General features: G+C 45.7%; 1 protein-coding gene across 6 annotated transcripts in view; it reads right to left on the bottom strand.

Moving 5' to 3' along the window:
* The window catches only part of Rnf216 (ring finger protein 216), a 150,939-nt gene that overhangs the window by 12,112 nt on the left and 114,768 nt on the right, over positions 1-24,059 (bottom strand). For 5 of the 6 annotated variants that reach the window (XM_028862593.2, XM_028862592.2, XM_028862596.2 and 2 more), the window contains 2 exons: positions 10,438-10,507; positions 7,774-9,893 (listed from right to left, as the gene is read on the bottom strand). The exons of the other annotated variant lie outside the window; for it this stretch is intronic. In XM_028862593.2, the coding sequence (XP_028718426.1) occupies positions 9,577-9,893; positions 10,438-10,507 (387 nt within the window). In that variant the 3' untranslated portion in view covers positions 7,774-9,576. Of the gene's footprint in view, positions 1-7,773; positions 9,894-10,437; positions 10,508-24,059 lie in introns of those variants that run through there. 6 annotated transcript variants of the gene reach the window in all.

Here is a 24,059-nt window from a genome sequence, read left to right as displayed (position 1 = left end):
ACCATGTGGGTTTCCAGGGGTTCAACTCAGGTCATCAGGCTTGGTGGCAAGTGCCCCTACCCCTTAGCCCTGCTTTGTGTCCTTGAAATGTCACTGTGAATATGGGTGTACAGTGATCTCTGAAAGATCAATCTCTCAACTCTTGGTTCCATTCTCTGGAGTGTAACTGCCCAATAACAAGCTAGCTCATTCATTCTCTCGTTCCTGCAGTGACTTGGGCTTAGGCAAGTGCTCCACTGTTGGGCTGTACAAAAAGGCCTTGGCTTTATAAGAGAGGATTCATTATGGAATTCATGAAGATTTTGAACTTGTGATCCTCCTGACTCTGTCTTCCGAGTACTGGGTTACATTTACATTTAGTTTTCTCTTATTTATTTATTTATTTATTTATTTATTTATTTATTTATTTATTTATTTATTTATTTATTATACCAACCACAGTTCCCCCTCTCATCCCTCCTCCCATTCCCCCTACATTTAATTTAAAAAAAAAATGTTTTAGCCAGGCAATGAGACCTATGCCTTTAATCCTAGCACTTGGAAGGCAGAGACAGGCAGCTCTCTGTGAGTTAGAAGCCAACCTGGTCTACAGATCAGAGTTCCAGGACAGCCAGGACACTGTTTTCAAAACAGTGAAACTGTTTTCAAAACAGTGAAACTGTTTTGAAAAATCAAAACCAACTAACCAAACAAACAAAAATTTTTAATTTTATGTGTGTATGTGTGCCTGTGTCTGTGTGAATGTATGCCATGCATGTTCAGGTGCCTGAGGAGTTCCCAAGAGAGTGTCCCTAGACTTAGATCTGTTTGTGAACCATCTGTATTGGGAACTGAACTCTGGTCATCTGAAAGAGTAGTGAATGCCGAATGCTCTTAACCTCTGATCTATCTCTCCAGTCCCTGCTGTTTTTAAATGTGCTGTTTTTTTTTTTGTTTTTGTTTTTGTGAGACAGGGTTTCTCTCTGTGTAGCTCTGGAGCCCAGTCTCCTGAGTGCTAGGATTAAAGGCATGTGCCACCACTGCCCAGCTAAATATGCTGTTTTAAAATATGCATTTAATGTGCATGAGGGTACACGTCTTTAATTTTGTGTATGTGTGTTGGCAAGAGGATAAGTGTGCCATTGTATGCATGTGGAGGTCAGAGAACAACTTTAGGTGAACCAGTTCTTACCTTTCTCCTTGCTGAGGCCGGGCCTTTCATTTCAGCTGATGTGTTGTGTTTTCCATGCTAGCTGGCCTGCGAGCAGGGTGATTCTCTTGTCTCTTGCCTCCAATCTTGACTAATGAGATTCCAGATGCAGGTCACAGCATCCAGCTCTCTTCATGGCTTTCAGGGTTGAACTCAGGTTGTCAGGCTTGCTCGGCTAGCACCTTTACCTGCTGAGCCATCTCCTCAACCCTGCTGTTTGAGACAAGGTCTCACTATGTAGTGTTGGCTGACCTGTCACTTACTATGTAGACCAGGCTGGCCTTGACCTTTTGGTAATCTTCCTGCCTCTGCCTCTGGAGTGCTGGTATTATAGGCATGTGCTATCATGCCTAGCTTAATTTTTTTTTTCAAGACAGGGTTTCTCTGTGTAGTCCTGATTGTCCTGGAACTCACTCTATAGTCTGGGCTGGCCTCAAATTTAGGGATCTGCCTGCCTCTGCCTGGAAGTGTTGGGATTAAAGGCATGTGTCACCATGCTTGGTTAATTTTTTAAGGAACTGTTATAGTATTTGCCACAGTGACTGCACCTCCTCTATCTTATAGTCCTCTGTGGCTGACAGGTCTAATTTTGTTTGTTTACACATGGGAGAGCAGGCACCCCACAGCGGGCTCTTGAGTTGTCACCTAACGAATGTGCATCTTCCTTATCTGCACACACAGGCCTTACTGTGTCTCCACCCTGCGCTCTTCAAGGGGATGAATGTCCAGTCTTATCTACATCCCCCCTCACCGTCACAGACATTACTTCTCATTCATCACTAACAGAAATATGGCTGTATGAGCTACAGTGTCCATGACCCTTTGTGCAAATATCAGGGAAAATTCCTTGGAGGGCAATTCCTGACTTATTTGACATTTTAATAGATGTGATCAAATTAAAAAATAAAACAACAACAAAAACCTGGCTTGGTGGTGCATGCCTGCAATCCCAGCACTAGGGAAGTTGAAGGAGACTCTGGAGTTTGAGACTAGCCTGGGTTACATGTCAGATTCTGTTTCAAAACAAATGAGATGTGGTGAAGTTGGTAGAGTGCTTGCCTAGAGAACATGCAGCCTTGGCTGCCTGAAGTTCACTATGTAAACCAGGCTGGCTCTTCTCTGCCTCCTGCTTGTTGGGATTAAAACATATACTATGCATGCCCAGCTAGTTTTTGGTTTTCTGATACAGGATCTCATTATGTAGCCCAGGCTTGGTTTGGACTCCTGAAGTTCTTGTCTTGGATCTTGGTGCTGGAGTTACAGATTGGAGAACAACAACCCATTGGCAATAGCCCTTTCTTTAGAGCTGCTGGCCAAAACTTCAGCACAGTGCCTGAGCCAGGGTAATACAAGGGGAGGATTCCTGTAGAAAAAGGCAGGGGACAGTGTTCTCTCTGAGTTTGGCAAGTGTAGACTTAGGAGCTCAAATTAAAAGCTGAACAGAAAATGTTTTTGATGTGCAGGGGATTGAATCCATAATTCAGTCATGCTAAGTAAGCTCTCTGCTGCTGAGCCATGCACTCATCCCCTCACTGGGGGATTCTAGGCAGGTGCTCTACAGCTGAGCCACACCCTCAGCCCTTTTACTATTTGGAGCAGATAGTGTCTCACTAAGTTGTCGAGCCTGACCTTGAATTCACTGTGATCACAATCTTCTTTCCTTTCTTCATTAAGTAGCTTTCCTCTTTCCCCTCCTGGAATCCCCCAGTGAGGGGTTGGGGTGTGGTTCTGTTGTAGAGCACCTGCCTAGAATCCCCCAGTGAGGGGCTGGGGTGTGGCTCAGTGGTAGAGTACCTGCCTAGAATCCCCCAGTGAGGGGCTGGAGTGTAATTATAGAGAAAAGTAGCTGTGATGCTATGTCTGTACCACCCTTGGCTAGTTGCTTCTTTTTGGCTGTTCTAAATGCATCAAATGACCATTGCAATTGAAACCTTTCTAGTGAGCAGCTCCCCAGACTTGGAAACACTTCACATCTGTGTACCAGGATAGCAGGGAGCAGGAAGAGGGTTACCCAACCCTCCTCCATTTTGCCGATGTGAAAACAGAGGCTCCGGCTGTCCAGAGTGACTTGTACACAATGACCCTGGCAAAAATAACTTTTTTTTTTTTTTCCCGAGACAGGGTTTCTCTGTGTAGCTTTGCGCCTTTCCTGGAACTCACTCGGTAGTCCAGGCTGGCCTCAAACTCACAAAGATCCACCTGGCTCTGCCTCCCGAGTGCTGGGATTAAAGGCGTGCACCACCACCACTGCCTGGCCAAAAATAACTCTTATTTACCTTTCTGATTCTCAGAACATCAAACCAACTTCTATGTGTCTTCTAGAGGGTCCCATTGTCTTCACCAAAGTTATTTCATAGAATTCACAACAATTTCCCCTCTGGGCTAGGAACATTTTCTTTCTACTCCTCTCCTTCCCTTCCCTCTTTATCTGGTGCATGGTATCACTAAGTAGTGTAGGCTAGTTTTGAACTCACTCCGTAGTCTAGTCTGGTCTTTAGTTCTAGAGTGCTAGATTACAGATCTAGAGTGCTAGATTACAGATGTGAGCCACCATTACTGCTTCTTGATTCCCACCTCTTTTCCATTCCCCCCTCCTTTCCCTGCTCTTCCTCTCTGTTAGTTATTTAGCTGCGTTGTGTTCTTACCCTGCAAGGAAGTGTCAAGAACACGACAGTTTTAGCTTCTTTGTCAAAAATCAGGTGTTCATATGTGCATGGATTAATGTTGCTGGAGGGCTTCTCTCCAGGTTCCCCAAGCCCCGCAGCCCCACAATCCACTTATAAAATAATCACCCAGACGCTTATATCACTTATAAACTGTATGGCCGTGGCAGGCTTCTTGCTAACTGTTCTTATATCTTAAATTAACCCATTTTTATAAATCTATACCTTGACACGTGGCTGGTGGCTTACCGGCGTCTTTACATGCTGCTGGTCATGGCGGCGGCTGCAGTGTCTCCCTCCTCAGCCTTCCGCTTCCCAGAATTCTCCTCTCTCTTTGTCCCACCTACTTCCTGCCTGGCAACTTACTTCCTGCCTGGTCACTGGCCATCAGTGTTTTATTTATATAGAGCAATATCCACAGCAGATTAATGTCAGGGTCTTCGATTTGATTCCATTGGTCTGTATGTCGGTTTTTATACCAGTACCAAGCTGTTTTTATTACTATAGTAGGGATGCTTTATCATACAGGATTCTTTTAGCTATCTTGGGTTTTTTGTTTTTCCATATGAAATTGAGTATTTTTCTTTCCAAGTCTGTGAAGAATTGTGTTGGGATTTTGATGGGGATTGCATTGAGTCTGTAGATTGCTTTTGGTAAGATTGCCATTTTTACTATGTTAATCCTACCTATCCATGAGCATGGGAGATCCTTCCATTTTCTGCTATCTTCTTCAATTTCTTTCTTTAGAGATTTAAAGTTCTTATCAAAAAGGTCCTTCACTTGTTTAGTTAATGTTATCCCAAGGTATTTTATATTATTTGTGGCTATTGTAAAGGGTGATGTTTCTCTGACTTCTTTCTCAGCCCTTTTATCATTTGTGTATAGGAGGGCTACTGATTTTTTTTTTTGAGTTGATCTTGTATCCTGTCACTTTACTGAAGGAGTTTATCAGCTGTAGGAGTTCCCTGGTAGAATTTTTGGGGTCACTTATGTATACTATCATATCATCTGCAAATAGTGAAAGTTTGACTTCTTCCTTTCCAATTTATATCCCTTTGATCTCCTTTTGTTGTCTTATTGCTCTAGCTAGAACTTCTAGTACTATATTGAATAAATATGGGGAGAGTGGACAGCCTCGTCTTGTTCCTGATTTTTAGTGGTATCGCTTTGAGTTTCTCTCTGTTTAATTTGATGTTGGCTTGCTGTAAATTGCCTATATTGTTTAGGAATGTTCCTTGCATTCCTGATCTCTCTAAGACCTTTAGTTTTTATTCTTATTACTCTAAGTGTATGCTTTAAGTATGTGCAGTGACAGTCAGAGTTATTTACTAAGTGGTGCAATGTTATTCTTCTTCCACATTTACATGGGTTCTGGGTGATTGAACTCAGGTCCTCAGGCTTGTGTGGCAGGTTCTGCTTTCCCTAGAATGCAGTCTTTTTCAGACAAGAAATCTCACTATGCAGATGAGGCTGGTCTGGAACTCACCGAGTATCTCCACCTCCCAAGCACTGGGATCAAAGGCTCGGCTCACCATGCCCAGCAAGAATGCATCTTGATTTCTACTTTACTGACAAATGACAAGTCCCAGAACCTAGGCTCTAGTCGCCTGGAGGACTCACTGGACAAATGTGACAGACATCCTAGGACTACCACAGCTGAGCTGTTTATTACCACTGACAGGGATAGGTTGAGCATGACGGGAAAGATGAAGCCTTCATCCCCATGGTTCTTCCAGTCAAGCAAAACAAACAGCCCCTGGCAGAGAAAGCAAATGGGAGGAACTGATGCATGATTAAATCTTATCTGATGAAGACTGAAGACAGTCCCCACGACTATGGGGACTGTCTTCCCAGGGGTCATGAGACTGAAGTGCTGGCACCACACCAGTCACAGCACTGAGGGCACCAAGCTTAAAAGCAGGTGAGTGGAGCCGGTGGCAGGAGGGTTTGGAGCTCAGTGGCCACCCTGAGAGGGAAACCCTTACTGGACCAAGGGGAAAGCAGCAAAGTACGTTGGCACATGACCAAGGTAGGAGGAGTTCAAGTTCAGGATGCATAGGGAGACTATTTTGATTACCACCCTGCAAATGATAGGAAAGGAGAAAACTGAAGCATATATCAGCAAAGAACCACAAAAGATGCTATTTGGAAGGGGCTGGAGATGGCTCCGTCAGCAAAGGAAGGGCTTGCTTGCCACAGAAGTGTGAGGATTCAAGATCCATATAAAAAACTAAACCAAACCCTAGGCCAGGGGGCAGGCATGTGTATGTAGCCCAGCACTAGCTGGGTGGAAATAGGATTCCTGGGGTCTGCTGGTTAGCCAGCTTAGCTAACTTGGTGAATTCTAGGTTCAGTGAGGTATCGAAAAAATAAGATTTACTTGATGGTATACACCTTTGCTTCCAGCCCTTGGGAGGCAGAGGCCGGCAGATCTCTGAGAGGTCAATCTACTTAGTGAGTTCCAAGCCAGTTAGGGCCACATAGTGAAACCATCGTTTCATAAAACACAATAAAAATGGAGAACCTCCATAGGCACACTTGTGTACACACAACCCTGCACCCCAACAGATGCTATATAGGCCAGATGTGGTGTTATATGTCTGTAATCCCAGCACTTGGAGCACTAAGGCAGGGGTATTCTAAGTTTGAGGCCAGTCTGGGCTTTGTAAAGTTCAAGGCTAGCCTGAGCTACAAAGCTCTCTCCCCATGTTTGAGGGTGGTCCTTCTGGGATAGCATGTGACTCATTATGTACAGGGTGTTTACTGAATGTCTAGGTGTAATAGCAACAACACTGGAGTCCTCTGGATTTATTATTTTTACTAGGGTAATGTTTGAGAAACAAGGTAAATCCAGAGGGAAGTATCAGAGAACAAATCTGTAGGTCATGGTGGCACATGTCTTTATTTCCAGCATGGGAGAGGAAGAGGCAGGCAGATCGATTTGAGGTCAGCTTGGTCTACAGTGTGTTCTGGGCCAGGCAGGTCTACAGAGACCCTATTTTAAAACAACTCCTTTAGTGTACACGGTATCCAGGAAAGCATAAATAGTGAGGAAGATTCTGGAAAAACTTGTGAAAATGAGAATCTGAAGCCTCAGCAGTGGGTATGAACCTCTAAGTAGGGGCATGGTGGGGGGGGGTGGGTAAGAGATGCCACTGTCACCAAGAAGGATGGGCAGCTTTTACTAATACAACCAAGTTGCAGAGTCTCAGCTACCACAATGTGTAACCTATAAGGATGCAGCTCTGGATGTCTGGGGACAACTAATGAAGTCTGTAGGCAATGACTGCTTTGGAACCTGGGGATATGGAGAAATTTTGTTCCTAAGTTGTGCTTCAGCAAAATTTTTCTCAGATGTGAAACAAATGGCAGGCAAGGACAGTCTTCCTGGAGTGCTGTCTAGGCCCTCCTCTATTTGCAGGTCCCATTTCCTCTATGCCTAGGTCCTGGCTGAGTGGCGGTGAAGGGTTATTTGTGGAGTACAGTAAGCTGGTCAGAGTTCCTGTCTACTCAGCCAGCCAGGCCAGGAACTCCCATGCCAGACTCAGTGCTGTTCTGGTCTCTTCAGCTGGATAAGGGTAGCTCAGGATTTGATGGCACCCCCCCCCCCCCCCCCGCCACACTATAGGACTATAAGGTCTCCTGTGCTTTCTTCAAGGGGGTTCTACAACAACTTAGAACACATTCTGTGTCCTGGTTGGGCCTTGGTAGCTAAGACACTGAGTGTCTCCCCTGGCAGGTGAAAGAAGCATTTCTCCCTGCCCTACGCTGCTGCATTAAAAGTTCCATTTTCTTCCCACCCTATGCTGCTGCATTAGGAGTTCCACATTCTTCACTGGGAAATTGAGTATCAGTTGGTCCTGTTTGCACCTAAGTCTCCTGGGAACCTGTGATCTGAGTGGGGACAAATAGAACCAAAAGTAGAGTTCACAAACATTTATTTACATGGAATTCAAGTTACATATGATACAGTCTTTTTACAGTTTAAACAGACTTGGTTTCTCTATTTTTTACTACCAAAAGGTAAAGAAAAACATTTAACCATCTACTTCATTTTTTCTTTTCCTTTTATACAAAGTGAGATCATGCACTTTTCTCTTAACTTTGAAATCTTTTGCTAAGTGCAAATACGAGATTCTCTCCAGTTTTAAGGCAAATACACAGGGAGTGGCTAGGCAGTTTCTCAGACCAGGAAGCAGCCTGGGTCCCAGAGATTAAGGTGCCAGCTGCCTGGGGATTCCTGCTGGTCCACCCCTTATCCCTCTGGCCATGCTGGCACATAGGTTCTGGGAGGGCCACTAAGGATGAGATGCCTTGATGGAGACAGGCAGTAGCAGCCTTCCCCTGCAGCCATGTGTGGCCAGAGACAGACTGAATTTCAAATGACATGACCCTGGCCTCACCTATCCGAGGGCCAAGGCCTGGGTGACATCTGTTCTTCCAGCAACCCTAAACTGCCAGGCTTCTCACCTGGCCTCTTGATGGAGTAACATGATGGGGGTACTGGGTAGAACCAGAACTGGGTGCCCAGTCCAGAGGCTCATGTAGCCCTGGAGGGGCAGTGCCTGGAGTAACCACCCACCTGTGGGGCCCCTGGAGAAGGACAGGGAACATAAATACACTAGTAGTTAAGGTACTCGGAGGATCCTGTCATGCAGCACGTGGCCCATCTTTCCAAGGCACTGTCATTTAGACTAGTAGCACGTTCAGGTGACCTACAGCAGGGCTCCTCAAAGAGTTTTTCCTCCTTCCCAGAGACATCTTGCCACTTCCAAGTCTGTACACTCTGAATGTGGGGCACCCCACAGTAATGGGAGGACAAGGATAGCCAATACAACTGAGAAAAACATCTTCGGCCAGTCCTGCTCTGTAAACAGGCTGGAGGGATACAAAAACCTGGTCTGGACAGGAGGGGACACAGGCAGTGGGAGCATGGCAGGAGCGGTCTCATCTGACTTAGGGAAGGCAGCTGTTCTCTCATCTTGGAGTTGGGGCCTCACCCTCTGCCTGTTTCCATTACTAATAAGGGAAACAGGTAGGCAGACAGGAGGGTTGCTGTGACAGTCAGGCCATCTTAGGGCCCCTAGGGAAACCCAAAAACACCTTAGAGGAGATGCTGCTCATTCCAGGTTGGTGACAAGTAAAGTCTCCCCCAGAAAAGGGGTAGCCAAGGAATAAGTGACAGCTTTGCAAAAAGGCCCTTTTGTCTGATGTCAAGTGTTAGGATGACTGGCTCTCAGCAGTTGCCAGCCAATGGGAAATATTTTCAACCTGACTTTCCAAGGATGGGGACAAACTTGAGTAGCCCACAAACAACTTAGCTCAAACTACGTGAACAGGAGCAACTGCTCTGATAACAACAGAACAAAACTTGCGCCACAGACCAGTCTTGGAGGCCCTTGAACCTGAGTGGGCCTTGGGCAACAAGGCGGGAGAGCCCTGACCTGGGGATGGTAGGTTTTGGGCTTTCATTGTCTGCTGGGGAGGGAATATGGCACATGGTTAAAGGGCCTGCTTCATGGTCAGGGCCACTGTACTGGATGCTAAGATGGCACAACCAAGGAGCTGCCCTCACACTGGCCCAGTGACAGTTGGCATCCAAAGGGTATCAGACCTGAAGAATCAGTGACCTTGCAAAGGAAAGAGTAGGAGGACACCAGGCCATCCTCAAGAGGGAAGCAAAGACTCTACCCCACTCAGTGTGGCTGGACAGGGCTTTGGGTGTTAGAAGCGATGCCGTGGCTGGGGGCCAAAGTGCATGGGCAGGTTGTGCTCCAGGGGCACATGCACATGGCCAAACTCGTAGTTAACACGCACGTTGGGAAGAGGGGGTACATAGGGCGCGGGCACAGGACCCATGTTGATGGGGAAGTTGTTGAACACAGGACGCACAGGTGGCAGGGGGAAAGGTGGGTGTACAAAGGCATAGGGCGGCATCTGTGGGTGCAGGTTCTGTGGGACAGGCCGTGGCAGGGCTTCCACCCGCTGGACTTTCTCGGCTGGCTTCTCCAGTGGGGGGCCGATGCGTTTAAAGGTGTTCTCTGCAAGGAAGCAAACATACAGAACTAACAGTATACTTCTGCCTATGACTAGGGTACTGCTTGTCACTTCTGACTACCAGGGCTTAGAAGCCTATAGGGACAGCCTAGCATAGGAGGGCCACTTCTGACCCTCAGTATACTCTCCTCTGGGCCCAGAAATGGTGGTTCTCAAGAGTAGGCTGAATGCCAAATTCAAGACAAATGACACCCACTGCCTGTCAGAACAAGACGCCAAAGGGCAAATCTACACTTTCCCAGTGGTCACTCTCATAGCCCACAGAGGGTAGTATATTGTTTACCATGTGAGATGTCCCTTCATAGCCTCAGGGACTTGCTATCATTTCTCAGTAACTTTCATAGTGGTGAGGCAGTCTCCTTAGTCAGGCTTCTATTTGCCTCCAGAGCTCAAACACTCTTGGGAATGTCCCATTATGAAGAACCTGTAGCTTTCATTGTGTTCTCATGGCTTGAGCAGTAAGTAATCCCTGAGGGATAGCTTCCATCCCACTCCTTAGCCCCATCTGTGCCTGGGAAGAACACTTGCCTCCATTCTTCCTTTTCTGTTCCTCTTCAGCCTCCTTTTGGATTTCCTCAATCAGCCTTTCATCATCTTCCTAGAATAAAAGCAACATCAAGGGGTGGGCCTGCAACACTGTGTAGTAAGGCAAGGGGCAGAGGTTGGAGGCTGATTATTGTTACTTTACCATCTTCCCCATTCATCTTCCTTCACCAGCTGGTTAGCCTTCTAATAAGGAGGCCTGGGGTTTTTTGAGTGGGGTCTATGCCAGATGATGGTAGAAGGGCTAAAAGTCTTAGGCATTTCTGATCTCCATGCTGCAGCTCCAGGCACAGCAGGCCTTTGGACCCAACTCTCTGAACATAGGCAGGCCTGCTGAGTAGAAGCTGCCTGTGGCTCCTAGTGGTTGTACTGCAGCAGAGGTTGGGTCTCAGTGGGACAGAAAGGAGAGAACAAGGTAGTAGGAGAACAAGTCATCCCTTGTTGGGAAAGGAACTAGAGGCACCTTGCAATTGTGAGTGACTGGGTTGTTATGTCATGTACTGTTCTTGTATCTCCATGTGCTTAGCAGGAAACCTGGACTTTTGTCAGAACCATCATCCATGCTTGCTTCCTGTCAGGGGGCTAGGATCATCCCATTCTTGAGTAGCCTGCAAAGTGGCTCTCTAGTTTACAGAGGGACCAAAAGACTTCAGTTTTGAAAACCCTCACCAAGGGCTGGGTGTGGTAGCACATTCCTTTAATCTCTGCCCTTGGGAGGCATAGGCAGGAAGATCTCTGTGAGTTTGAGGCCAGCCTGATCTCCAGAGTGAGTTCTAGCCAAAGCTGCACAATGAGACTCTCTTTCATGAAACCAAAAGAAAATCGATGGTAGACATCTTTTCTGGTCAGCTGGAGGTCTCAAGGAGTGGTGTGGTGGCCCATCAGAAGCAGGGCATAGTACTACAGTAGACTTTGACAAATCAACAGAACCAATTGGGAGCATGTGAAAGAGCTCACTAAGGGTTATGAAAAGCCAAATTTGGTGTATGCCTGTGATCCCAGCACTTGGAAAGCAGAGGCAGGAATGCTGTGAATTCTAGGTTAGCCTAGGCTACCCAGTGAGACACTAACCAAAGCTGAGTGTGGTGGTGCATGCCTGTAATCCCAGCACTTGGGAGGTGGAGTTTAAGGTCATCCTTGGTTACACAGTGAGTTCAAGGCCATCTTGGGCTATATGAGTTACAAAAAACCAACATGGCGGATGAGGGCAAGTTTCAGTGAGGTAAGAGTCACTTGGAAATACTTGATTCTCTTCAGACTAGGTTATAGTCTCTGTAATTTTAAAATTACATTTATGTATTGTACATGTGGGGTGTGTGTATGTATGTAATGATACCCATGTGGAGGTCAGAGGACAGCTGGCAGAAATTGGTTCTCTCCTTCTACCATGAATATCCTCAGGTCTGGCAGCAGGCTTCTTTATCACCTGCATGATCTTGCTGGCTTTTTTTTTTCTTCCGATTTTTCGAGACAGGGTTTCTCTGAGTACCTTTGCACCTTTCCTAGAACTTGCTTTGGAGACCTGGCCTCAAACTCACAGAGATCCGCCTGCCTCTGCCTCCCGAGTACTGGGATTAAAGGGCGAGCCACCACTGCCTGGCTTGCTGGCTCTTTTTCAGACAGGGTCCTACTCTGTAGTCTATGCTGATACCCAAGAAAGTTTTGAGGTAGAGTAGAGCCTGAAAGTGACAAAGACCACAGCTCTTGCTGCAGAAGTCTGTGCATCTACTTTGCAGGTGACTCAGGTCACAGCCAAGCAGTAATCAGTGACCTCACCACATGGCTATCATGTTCCCCAAGTCAGGAATTACATTAGACAGATTTGTACCATACACTGCTCTGTTGATACACTATGCTTAATCCTACTGCTGAACCTCAGACTTAGAAGATAGAGTCACCTAGATGGCATGTGTCACTATGTAGCATATTCCTTTAAGTTGATAAAAAACTTTAGCATCTAGAGAGCTGTTGAAGTGGGTTCTGTGGCAACCTAGGTAACACCAGCAAATGCTCACATTCTCCAGGTCTCAATTGCCAAGTAACAGACTTGGTTGAAATGATGCAAATTAAGCTTTCCTTGACATGGAGAATTCTATTTTTATTTTTTTATTTTTTTATTTTTTTTGGCGGTGGAGGTGGAGGTGGGGTGGGATAGGTTGTCCCAAGACAGAGTTTCTCTGTGTAACAGCTCTGGCTTTCCTGAACTTACTTTGCAGACCAGGCTTGGAACTCAGGGAGATTTGCCTGCCTCTGTCTCCCAAGTGCTGGGATTAAAGGTGTGTGCTACCATGCCCCAATTTTTATTTAGTATGTATGAGTGTTTTGCTTGCATGCATGTCTGTGTATCACATTTGTGCCTGAGGAGGTCAGAAGGGGGCATTAGGTTCCCCAAGAACTGGAGTTTATTGGATTGTGAGCTGCTATGTGGGTACTAGGAATTGAATCTACTAGGGTAGTTATCTCTAGCTCTCAGTGGCTATTTTTTTTTTTTTTTTTTTGAGACAAGGTCTCATTTTGAAAGCCCCGGCTGGCCTTACACTCATGGCAACACACCTGCTTCAACCTGAGTATTGAGATTTTAAGTATGAGCTACCGTACACAGTTCTGTGCAGCTTTACAGTTTGACAAGGTTTCCTGACTGACAGTAACACTTCATCCCTGAACACCTAAATGTGGTGCTGCCTGTACTTCCTAGGGAGACAGCTAAGGCTAATGAATGGCAGGAGAAGGTATTATTATGCCTAGCCACTTCTGGAGTCACATGACTGTGCATGCGCTGTCAGCAGTCAGCCAAAATGCTTGGTCACTCCAGGCCTTACATCCTACATAATCCATGCATAGCGTGGTCACGTAATCGTGTCCTAGCTATGTAAACCCATGTATGTGCATGTGTGAGGTGACCTATAAAAGCAGGGTCTACCGGCTCCCTGCTCTCTCCCCTTCTCATCAGAAGTAGTGTGCGCCTCCCCACCACCTTTCTTTTCGGTAGGACTACCAACCTCCACCCTTTCCTAATAAAAACTCTTATAGTGAGTTCTGGTGTAGTTCGTGTTTTTTCATGCCTGGTAAATAACACCGACGAATAAATAAGAGAAGGAACTTAGAAATCATATTGCAAGCAAGGTGCTGGTGTTGCACACCTCTCTTTAATCCTGGGACTGGGGAGGCAGAGGCAGGAGGATCTCTGAGTTGGAGGCCAACCCGGTCTACAAAGTGAGTCCCAGACAACCAGAACTACACAGAGAAACCCTTGAAAAACAACAAAAACAAAAAACAAAACAAAACAAAACAAAAAAAAAACCCAGGAAATCACACATTCCAAATCTGGTGTGATGTTACATGCCTAGAACCCCAGCACTTTGGAAATGGAAGCGGGATGATCAGAGTTCAGAGTCATCTTCAGCTACACAGCAAATCTGAGACCAACTTTGGCCACATGACATCCTGTTTAAAAACAACAACAACAACAACAACAACAACAACAACAACAACAGCAAACCAACCCTCATTCATTCTTTCTTAGAGCACAAAACTTAGGTCCAGAGAAAGTAACTTGTTCACACTTGGTTGGGTGGAAGTTGACTAGAGGAATGCCTTTTCTTTGTTTTGTTTTTCAATACAGGGTTTCTCTGTGTACCCCTGGCTGTCCTTGCACCCAGAGATGCACTGGTCTCTGCCTCCTGAAGGCTCAGATTAAAGGCATATGCCACCACCACCTGGCAAGAATGCCTTTTTTTAAAGGGCTTATTGGGAAATGTTATCATTTTTACTACTTTCTACGGAGAATTTTCCAGTTTCAAATAACTCTGGACTTTTGAATTATAACCTGTTTTTTTTTTTTTTTTTTTTTTTTTTTGGTTTTTCGAGACAGGGTTTCTCTGTGTGTGTAGCTTGGCGCCTTCCTGGAACTTACTTGGTAGCCCAGGCTGGCCTCGAACTCACAGAGATCCGCCTGTCTCTGCCTCCCGAGTGCTGGGATTAAAGGCGTGCGCCACCACCGCCTGACTTATAACTTGTTTTTATGTTAAAATTTTAAGTGGAAAATGCTGAAGGATCACTGAACTCGATATTGTATTTACATATCTGTATCTGTGTAAAGTAATGATTATAAATGTTTGTTGAAAAAGGAGAAGTGCAAATGTGAATTTAACGAGTTACAGATTTTCAACACTGTACACAAACTCCTTTGTTACAAATAAATATTAATGCTTATAAAAAAAAAAAGAATGCCTTTTTTATCCCAGTGTCATTCAAATAATTTTCTTGAAGAAAATACACAGTTAAGAAATGCTGAAGGTCCCTTCGTCCTGAAGGTTTACAGAGCATAAGGGCAGGGTTATTCTCCCTTCCTTCCTTCCTTCCTCCCTCCCTCCCTCCCCCCTCCCTCCTCCCCCCCCTCCCTCCCTCCCTCCCTCCCTCCATCCGTGAACCCGTATGTATGCACTGTGCACTGTCATGCAAGGTATAGGAGAGACGAGAACAGAAGCAGTGTGGTCTCCTATAGGACCAGCATACCTCAGCTGGCTCTTTACCATGCACTTTTTGCTATGAAAATTCAAGCAGTGAAGACTGGATGCCTCTTTCTTGGTTTTAATTAGCAAGAATAATATAGCTGGCCTTCCAGATCCATTAATTTAGCCAATTATGCGTGGAAAATAATTGGGAGAAAAAATGACATTTGTTGAGAACAAGGCAGAGCCTAAACATAGCACCTCTGACTTTGAAGCCATGGTTCTTCTGGTCAATTGCTTGTGCTCTGAAGGTGGGAATGTCTAGATAGAACCTTGTGTCTGTCACTGAGAATGGCTGGAACATAAGAGACACAGGAACTTTTCTGTCTAGATTTTAAGGTTCTAGGCTGCTTGTATGAGGAAACCTGCATGTTGATGTGTGCCTCATCACCTCTGGCTTCCTGAGGCAAGTCCCCAGTAATGGACTAATCCAATCTGAGTGCCGTTCCCCTCCATCTGCACAGTACTGGCAAGGGGTGATGGTGGTGAGCCAAGCTTTCTTGACAGAACTACAGCTTGTCACTTAAGAGTCCTTTCTGAGCATAGGAAGCAGCCACCCCAGCCTTTCTTCCCATTTCTTCGTTTTGATCATTCCCTGATGTGCCAAGCATCCTCATTGCCCTGAGTCTGTCTGGAAGTCTGGAAAAGCCCTTGTTGGTGCCTATGTCAGTCTTTGTTAACGAAATGATGGGGCTCAGCTATGATCTATGATGAATCATAGATTCATTGAGGCCAGACAGTTCGAACCTCAACTATGAGCTGGGCATGGGACACAGACCTGTGATGCCCACCCTCAGATGGAGGAAGGTCTGTGAGTTCCTGGATAGCCTGGGTGGTTTAGCTACGGCTCATCTCAAAATAAAACAATAATAACAACAACACAAAACTGTGCAAAAAACAACTCTGAGCAAACATGGCATCAGCAGGCTTTTGCTGTGTTTAGCAACTTTAAAGGAATTTATTTATCTTGAGAGAGAGAGAGAGAGAGAGAGAGAGAGAGAGAGAGAGAGAGAGAGAGAGAGAGAGCGCCACATGCAATCAGTATGTGTACTCTGGACACTCACTATTTCACTGAGTGGAGGTCCCTCCCTACTAAGCAGTTTCCCTTCAGTTCACAGTCCATCAAGCTGACACAGGCTGGACTGATATACAGTTTTTAATCTAGTATCTACTTTATCACAAGTGAAGAAAAATCAGTAATGTTAAAAAAAACAAGGGAAGACTGGGGTTTAGGGTTGATTCTGACTCTTTGGTCTGAAGACAGATGGGACATTGGAGGCACTACAGAGACATTCTAGGCCACCTGAGTAAGGGAAACTGGGGAAGGGCTTGCTGGAAATGGGAACAATAGGAGGAAAGAGGATGACAAGCTAGTCCTCCAGCTCTTTTGGCTGAGTCACCTACAGGAAGCTGGAGCCTGCCTGGCTACAGTTACAGGGTTAAGTAGTGGATGTGACTATAACACCTGCAATTTTGGGGGCTTCAGACCCAGGTTTGGTGGTCTAACTCTAACCCCCACCCAGGCAGAGGGATCTTCAATTGAGGAATTACCTCCATCAGACCTGTCACAGACAAGTCTGTGGTAAATTTAATAATTCCTAATTACTTCAGAGAAAATTAAGGCACACTGAAGTTCTATATAGGCAGTCCCACCTTACAGCTTTGAACACTTGGCCACACAAACCATGGTTTCCAAGCCAGAGGTCTACTTCATTCAGGTTCTGTCTTGCTCTGAACACATGTTATTTCCCCTGCTCCCAAATACTTTCAGTTCATAGTTGGTTGAGTTATTGGCTATAGAAGGCCAAGGTATTAGTATATACAGGCTAGAGATGATGGTTCAGTTACTAAGCACACAAACTTCTCTTACAGAGGAGCTGAGTTTGGTTCCCAGTACCCACAGTGGGTGGGAAAGACAGGGAGGGGCTCACAACCACCTAGTAACTCCAGATCCATTATATCTGACATCTCTGTGGGCACCTGCACGTATGTACACAAACACATACACAATAAAAAAATAACAAAAAGGGGCTGGAGAGATGGCTCAGTGACTTAAAAGCACTAGCTGCCCTTATAGAGAACCTACTCTTAGCACCCACATGGTAGCTTACACATCTGTAACTCTGGTTCCAGAGGATCCAATGCTCACTTCTGATCTCAGTGGACAGCAAACACACATGTGTTACACACACACACATACATACATACAAAATAAAAGTAAATCTTAAAAAAAAACAGGATGAGGTGGTGTACACCTTTAATTGCAGACATGGCCAGACTAGCAAAAGTTTCAGGTCAGCTACGGATATACAGTGACGCCCCATCATAAGAAATCTTTAGGCTGGGTGGCGGCGGCAGTGGCGCACGCCTTTAATCCCAGCACTTGGGAGGCAGAGGCAGGTGGATCTCTGTGAGTTCGAGGCCAGCCTGGGCTACAGAGTGAGTTCCAGGAATACGCGCAAAGCTACAGAGAAATCCTGTCTAAAAAAAAAAAAAAAAAGAAATCTTTAAAATAGTATCATATATATTTGCTGAGCCCTTCAAGAGAGGGTTTCTCTGTGTAGTTTGGTGTCTGTCCTGGATCTCTGTAGAATAGGCTGGCCTCGAACTCAGAGATCCACCTGACTGCCTCCTGAGTGCTGGGATTAAAGGCGTGTGCCATCTTCACCTGGCTAGCGGTACATGTTTTAATCCCAGTACTTGGGAAACAGAGGCAGGAGGAACTCTATAATTTTGAGGCCAGTCTGGTCTACATAGTGAGTTCCAGGCTGGCCAAGGTCACACAATGGGTCCTTTCTGAAAAAAGCATATATTCATTAAAGCAGACATGCCTACAGGTCAATTCCTCAAATGAGGGTCCAAGTGTGTTAGGTTGACAACCAAGATCAGCTATCACAGAGTCCCTTCATTTCCTTGGCACAACAGTTTCTGAAAGAACAGGTTGGGGAGTGGGGTTAGAGCTAGACCCCCAGTCTGGGTCTAGAGCCCCAAGTTTAGGTCTTCTAGTAGGTCTTGTTTAAAGTAATACACATAGCTATTGAGAGTGGATAGTAGAGCTCAATAGCAGAATGTTGCATGGCATGAGCATGACCCTAGGTTTAATCTCCAGCTCTGAAAACACAAACAAGACCCAACAAATCAGCAAGCAAACAAAAACCCTTAAACAAACAAGCAGAAACAATCAACTAACCATCTACTGGTAATTTCTTACCAGAAGCAACTCCTAGGTACATTTTGGTATATTTCCAATGTTTTTTTCTGACTCGACTTTAATTCCTGAGATTGCACACTGGATGGCTGCTCTGCACCTCCCACCTTGCACCATGACTCATGTTCACACATTGGGACTGATAGGGTACAGCCAAGAGGGCACTGAAGCCGGAGATCCAGAGACATGCTGAGAGTCAGCCCAAGCAAGAGTATGGTGGGGATAGGGAAGGAGGTCTAGACTTACAGACCCCAGTGCTCTATAGGACCTCAGGCTATCTTGAGATCCATCTACACCTGCCTGCCTTGGCCAGGGGCAACTGTGGGGAAGAGTCATTCAGTGTTCTCTTCTGTCTCTTCCTGGGCCCTGGGCTGTAGAAGGCTGCTAAAGGCCTGAACTGAGTTTTTCTCTGTGTCCTTTTTTGACTCACCCCGATCTTAGCAGGTGTAGATGTGTATCTATAGAGTTCCTTTCTGAAGAGCAGGGCCACTTGATAGGAAGCAGTGGATACTGGTCAGTGTTGAAGCTGTCCCAAGACAAACAAAGTCTCAAAGGAAAAAGGGTAAGGACATACCAGGCTGTCATGGAAGTGATCATGAAGTGCCTCTTTGACACCTACAGTTACTCTTAAGAAGCAAGCCCTTACATCACCTAAATTCAGTGAGAATGGAGAAGGAAATATATGAAGCACCCCACCGTGGACCAGGGCATCCCAACTGCAGGGTCAAGGACAAAAGATGAAGGTTTAATGTGGAGCCTCACACCCAGCAGATCCTGGGAAGAGTGCTTTCAATAAAGACCCTTAAGAAGGATGGGAGAGGTTTTATTTTCCACCCTTGAAATCTTTGAACTCAGGACACAAAAGGCCCTGGTAAAACTTGTTTCACATGCAAGGCTCCTAGACGGATGGGCGGGGAGAAGAGCTGGGCACAGAGTTTGAGGGAGAAAGCAGGGACCCAGCTGTTCTAGAAACTCACAGGAAGTGAGGTAGAAATCACCAGACAAGTTTTCATTAAGAGTGCAAAGACCTTTGCTTGTCCCTCAACCACAAGTGCCACAGCTGTCCTCACAGCGAGGTCTGGACAAAGAAACTGCAGAAGAGAAACTCCAAGTGGAGTGAAGACAGAGGCTGTCTTTGCAGGTCAGCTACTAATAGGCACTAACAGTCACAGCTTATGGATCCCAAGATGGATGCTTGAGCACTTGGCACAGAGCTGTTCCTGCTAAGGTCTTCTAAGACCCGATGAGCTCAAATCCAAATCTGATTTTTTATTACTTGCTTGCCTGCTGGCCAGGATCATGTGACCATGGGTGACTTGATTTAGCTTTCTCTCCCTCTAGAAAAGTGACAGGCAAGCCTGCTGCGGCCTGACCCCAACCCCTTCCCCCAATGATTCTGGGGCCAGGATTCTGGTCATGTGTGTGGTCACAGCTGTTGTTAATAAACTTGCAAGGATTTTGTGAGGGCTTCCAAAGGGCTAGAGATTTAGTTTCAAATTATTCCCAGCTCAGATGTGGGACTGCCTGAACAACAGCAGCCCCTATTCCCCACCCCCAGTTGTCTCGCTACAACAGGAAATTCGGGTGGTGAGGAAAGCCCAGCTCAGGGAGGCGCATGCTGTGCAGAAGGAAATGGACAATGTGCTGGGGAGGAGCAAAATTTACACAGGCTCCAGACCAGCCTTTAGCTTCAGCAGCCATCTTCGTAGTTATAGAAGCCAGACATACAAATGCATTTAACTGGGGCACCTCCTCCATAAGGACCTGAGGCGGGTGGAATGTGTCAAGTTTTGACTCCAGGCAGAGCCTGCTGGGCTCTGCTGAAGATGATTTGCATGGGCATAGGGAATCAATGGACTGCTGCTCACCCTGACAAAGTCCTTTAGTGACCTAGTATTCCACCAACGAGGTGGAGCTGTAGGGCCTCTCCTACTATCTGCAGTTTGCTCAGCTGGGAAGAAGGCCAGTGAGTCCCCACATTACTGCAAGGCCTGCCTGGTTCACAGGGCTAAGACTCTGTGGGCACCTCTAGGCCATCTCCCATTTTTGTGGAAGAAGCTTGATGGGCAGGAGACCTGGGCTTTCACTCTGGCTTTACCAAGTCCAGGATCCTAGACAGTTTTCCTAATCTACAAAAGTGGCAAACCAATGCCCCTCCCTTCCAAGCTGTCAAAATCCTACCTAACATTCCCAAAGCATAGTGCTGTGTACTATGAGGGAAGTTTCACAGACACTTCAAATGATGACACCTACTCTCCTCACCCTTCTCTTTGTATTTTCTTATAGAAACAATGTGATTGAAGACAGTGACTAGAAAGTTTTTTTTCCCCTTAAATTTTGAGACAGTGTCTCTATATTACGTAGCCTCAGCTGTCCTGGAACTTGCTATCTACAGGTTGGCCTACAGAGAACCTGCTTCTGCATCCCAAGTGCTGAGATCACACAGGCATGATGCATTATGTTTAGCTCTTAGGACATACTTTTATTTATTTATTTATTTACTTTGAGAATCAGTCTTATTTCTGGCCAGCCTCAAACTCAGAGACCTGCCTGCTTCTGCCTTGTGAGTGCAGGGATTAAAGACATGCATTACTATGTCAAGCCTTTAATAATAATGTTTACTTATTTTCTTTTGCTTTTTGGGGAGAGGGTGGTACTTTGAATTAAACCCAGGGCCTCCCATATGCTAGGCAACCACTGAGCTATATATTCCCTGCTTACTTAGGTTTTTAAAGAACATGTCATCAATCTCACCATTCTAGAGCAGTCTGCCAAGTGGTGCTCTTGTGAACACAGCTCTAGTCAGATATTCAACTCTGCGATTCAGTCCTGTCTCTGTACAATTCTCTACTGCAGATCAACACCTGCCTCTCCCCTCTTTTGGGCAGTACTGGGGGGTCTGAACATAGGGCTTTGAACAAGCTATACAAGCACTCTACTACTGAGCTGTGTTCCTTGTCCCACATCGCTCTTGTTTTCCCTTCTTCCTAAAGAAGGTAGCTTGCTTCATTACTTGTTTCTGGCATACTCGTGGCAAGGTATTTGTGGTAGCAAACAAAGAAAACTACTATTCACCATCTGAGCCCTTAGCACAGAGTCCATTCAGGCTCCTAAGCCACCTCTAGTCATTAAAGGCTCAAACTTCTCTTCACCCCGAGCTGTGCAGGAACAATTCCCTGCTGACAATGCGAGCTTCTTCCTGGCCTGCTGGTTAATGAAGCAGAGGCTGGGAGCAGGACAGTGCAAGCTTTGTCTCTGGTGATTCTGAATGGCTTTGTGTTCTCAGAGGACTCAGCAGATGCTGGGTTGGAATTCAATCCATCTCCTGGTGAGAATCAAGAAAACCAGGCTGATCCCTGGTTTGATGGGAATGGGACAAGTGGAACAAAATCTCCACTATGGTTCAGAGGAAATCAGGGAGACTGCTATCTGCCTGACCTTCTTTTCAAACTTTGACCACAGAACCTTCCTTAGGCTACAAGATGGCAATTCAACAAGAAAACAAGGACAGGTACCTGCTATGGCAGACAGACAAGGTACAAAACAGAATTTAATGTAGGGGAAAAGGAGCCATGGAGGAGTGAGCAACACAGTGGCTCCAAGCACAGCCCAGTCTGCTAAACTCCCAGTCTTGTGTGGCAATGCCCATTGTGCTGTTTGTAGAGATGAAGTACAGCTCTAGAAAGAGCCCCAGGTTAGGAAAAAGACTCCATTTCCTCCTGAACCTCTAGAGATGCAAGCTAGAGAGGTGGTGGCAGGAGTTGGCGTAATGACCAGGCCTATCTCCTAACTACTTGAGGTGTATCCCCCCTTCCTTTGTAGGCTGCCTCCCCACAACCAGCAATTTGGGATAATACTTTCTACCCACAAAATCTCTGCTTTGTTCCACGGACCCCCTTGGAGATAGAGCATAGGCTTGCTGGAGGTTTCATTGGGTTGGGTGCTGAATGACCAGGTAATTCCTGAGTGAGGTTGGTCCCTCAACTTAGCACAGACACAATGAGCAACAGAAATCTGCTCCCAACAGTGCATTACTGATGTAGGCATGCCTGGCTCCCAGACAGTCACTGCTTTCCTATTGTGGTGGCTCTGAGGGTGGCATGAATTTTTTTTTGGGGGGGCCAGGGTTTGAGACAAGATTTCTCTGTGTAGCTTTGGAGCCTATCCTGGAACTTGCCACCACACCTGGCTGGTATGATTTTTTTTAAACACATATTTAAGTCAACCTCCAAGACCACCCTATCCATGGCTACTGGAGTGGCCAACTAGTGGCCTGGCTGCTTCTAGTGATATGTATACTGCACATTTCCACACCAATGGTAGAAAAAGGCCTTTGCTTTGGGTGACAGAATCTTGGCTGGAACAGAGTTTTTAAAATACTTGGGTAAACGCCAACTTTTACAACCAGAAGATTCTACATTAAGGCACAGATTTTCAGCTCTGGGAGCTGGAAGCTGTGGCAACTCTAAGCAGCCTCTCATGTGACCAACAAACAATAAGTGCTAAGCTGAGCAGCCACCCCTGAAATAGGCCACATCCTTACTATGCCATGCTGGCTCTGCAGTCCTCAGTTCTGATTGCCAGCTGGCCCTATGGTAATTGGTCTGTGGCCCCAGCTATCCATATAACTCTTTTTTTTTTTTTAATTTTTTTAAAGAATATTTTTTTAACTTTATTTTATGTGCATTGGTGTGAGGGTGTCAGATCCCCTGGAACTGGAATTACAGACAGTTGTGAGCTGCCATGTGGGTGCTGGGAATTGAACCCGGGTCCTCTGGAAGAGCAGCCAGTGCCCTTAACTGCTGGGCCATCTCTCCAACCCTCCATATAACTCTTTTCCTATAAGTCAATCTTTCATTTATTTTTTTCTATACTCGGGAGAAAACTGACATACATACATACATACATACATACATACTTTGTATTATTCTAATCTGAGCACATATAAAATATGACATAATGGGCTGGAGAGATGGCTCAGTGGTTAAGAGCACTGGCTGCTTTTCCAGAGGTCCTGAGTTCAATTCCCAGCAACCACATGGTGGCTCACAACCGTCTGTAATAAGATCTGGCACCCTCTTCTGGCCTGCAGACAGAACACTATATACATAATAAATAAATCTTAAAAAAAAAAAAATGACATACCTCTTGGTTTGAGCCACTTAAAAATGTAGTTCTACATGTACAATCTTTTTACAGAGCAATTTTGTAGACCTTTCTGAACTGGTCATTAGCATATTAGTTGACACACATTCAAATTTCTGTTCTTGCTGGGGACATGCATGTGGCCATAATTCCAGTTACTTGGAAGGCTTAGGCAGGAGGATTGCAAGTTAAAGTCTACCTAGGCCACACAGGCAGCACAGTGAGAACCCATCTCAACAACAAACTCTCTTTGTACACTGCTGCCCCCAGGCTGGTTATGTTGCTTCAATGTGCATGGTGCCACCTTCCCAATCCCTCAACATGGTTCCTATGAATGGAAGCAAACTTTGACAGGAATATGCCATCTACATGTACTAGATGCCAGTATCATAACTCCAACAGGCTGTGGTTAGGCAGGAAAGATGGCAGCTTCCTGTAAGTCTTTTCACTTTCTTACCCATCTCTTCCAGCAGTAAACTGAGTTGACTCAGAACATTTGTCTCTCCCAGAGCAAAGGGAGATTAGTTGGGCCCATCCTGACCTAAAATACATGCAAAGAAAGTTCCTATCTCTGGTGCTACTAAGGCTACAGGATTAAGATTCTGCTAATGGAACCAAAGCAGAGGCAACACAAGTTAGTGTCTATCTGGAAGCCTAACATTCTTGAGTTAGATAGGCTTCCTGTCCCTTTTAGCCACTGGCAATACGTGATCCTAAAGACACAAGCTCCTAGATAGTGAAAC

Source organism: Peromyscus leucopus, chromosome 23 (assembly GCF_004664715.2).
Source record: "Peromyscus leucopus breed LL Stock chromosome 23, UCI_PerLeu_2.1, whole genome shotgun sequence".
In the NCBI taxonomy this organism is placed as follows: domain Eukaryota; kingdom Metazoa; phylum Chordata; class Mammalia; order Rodentia; family Cricetidae; genus Peromyscus; species Peromyscus leucopus.
Note: the sequence above shows the minus strand (reverse complement) of the source record. Positions and strands in the feature narration are given on the sequence as shown.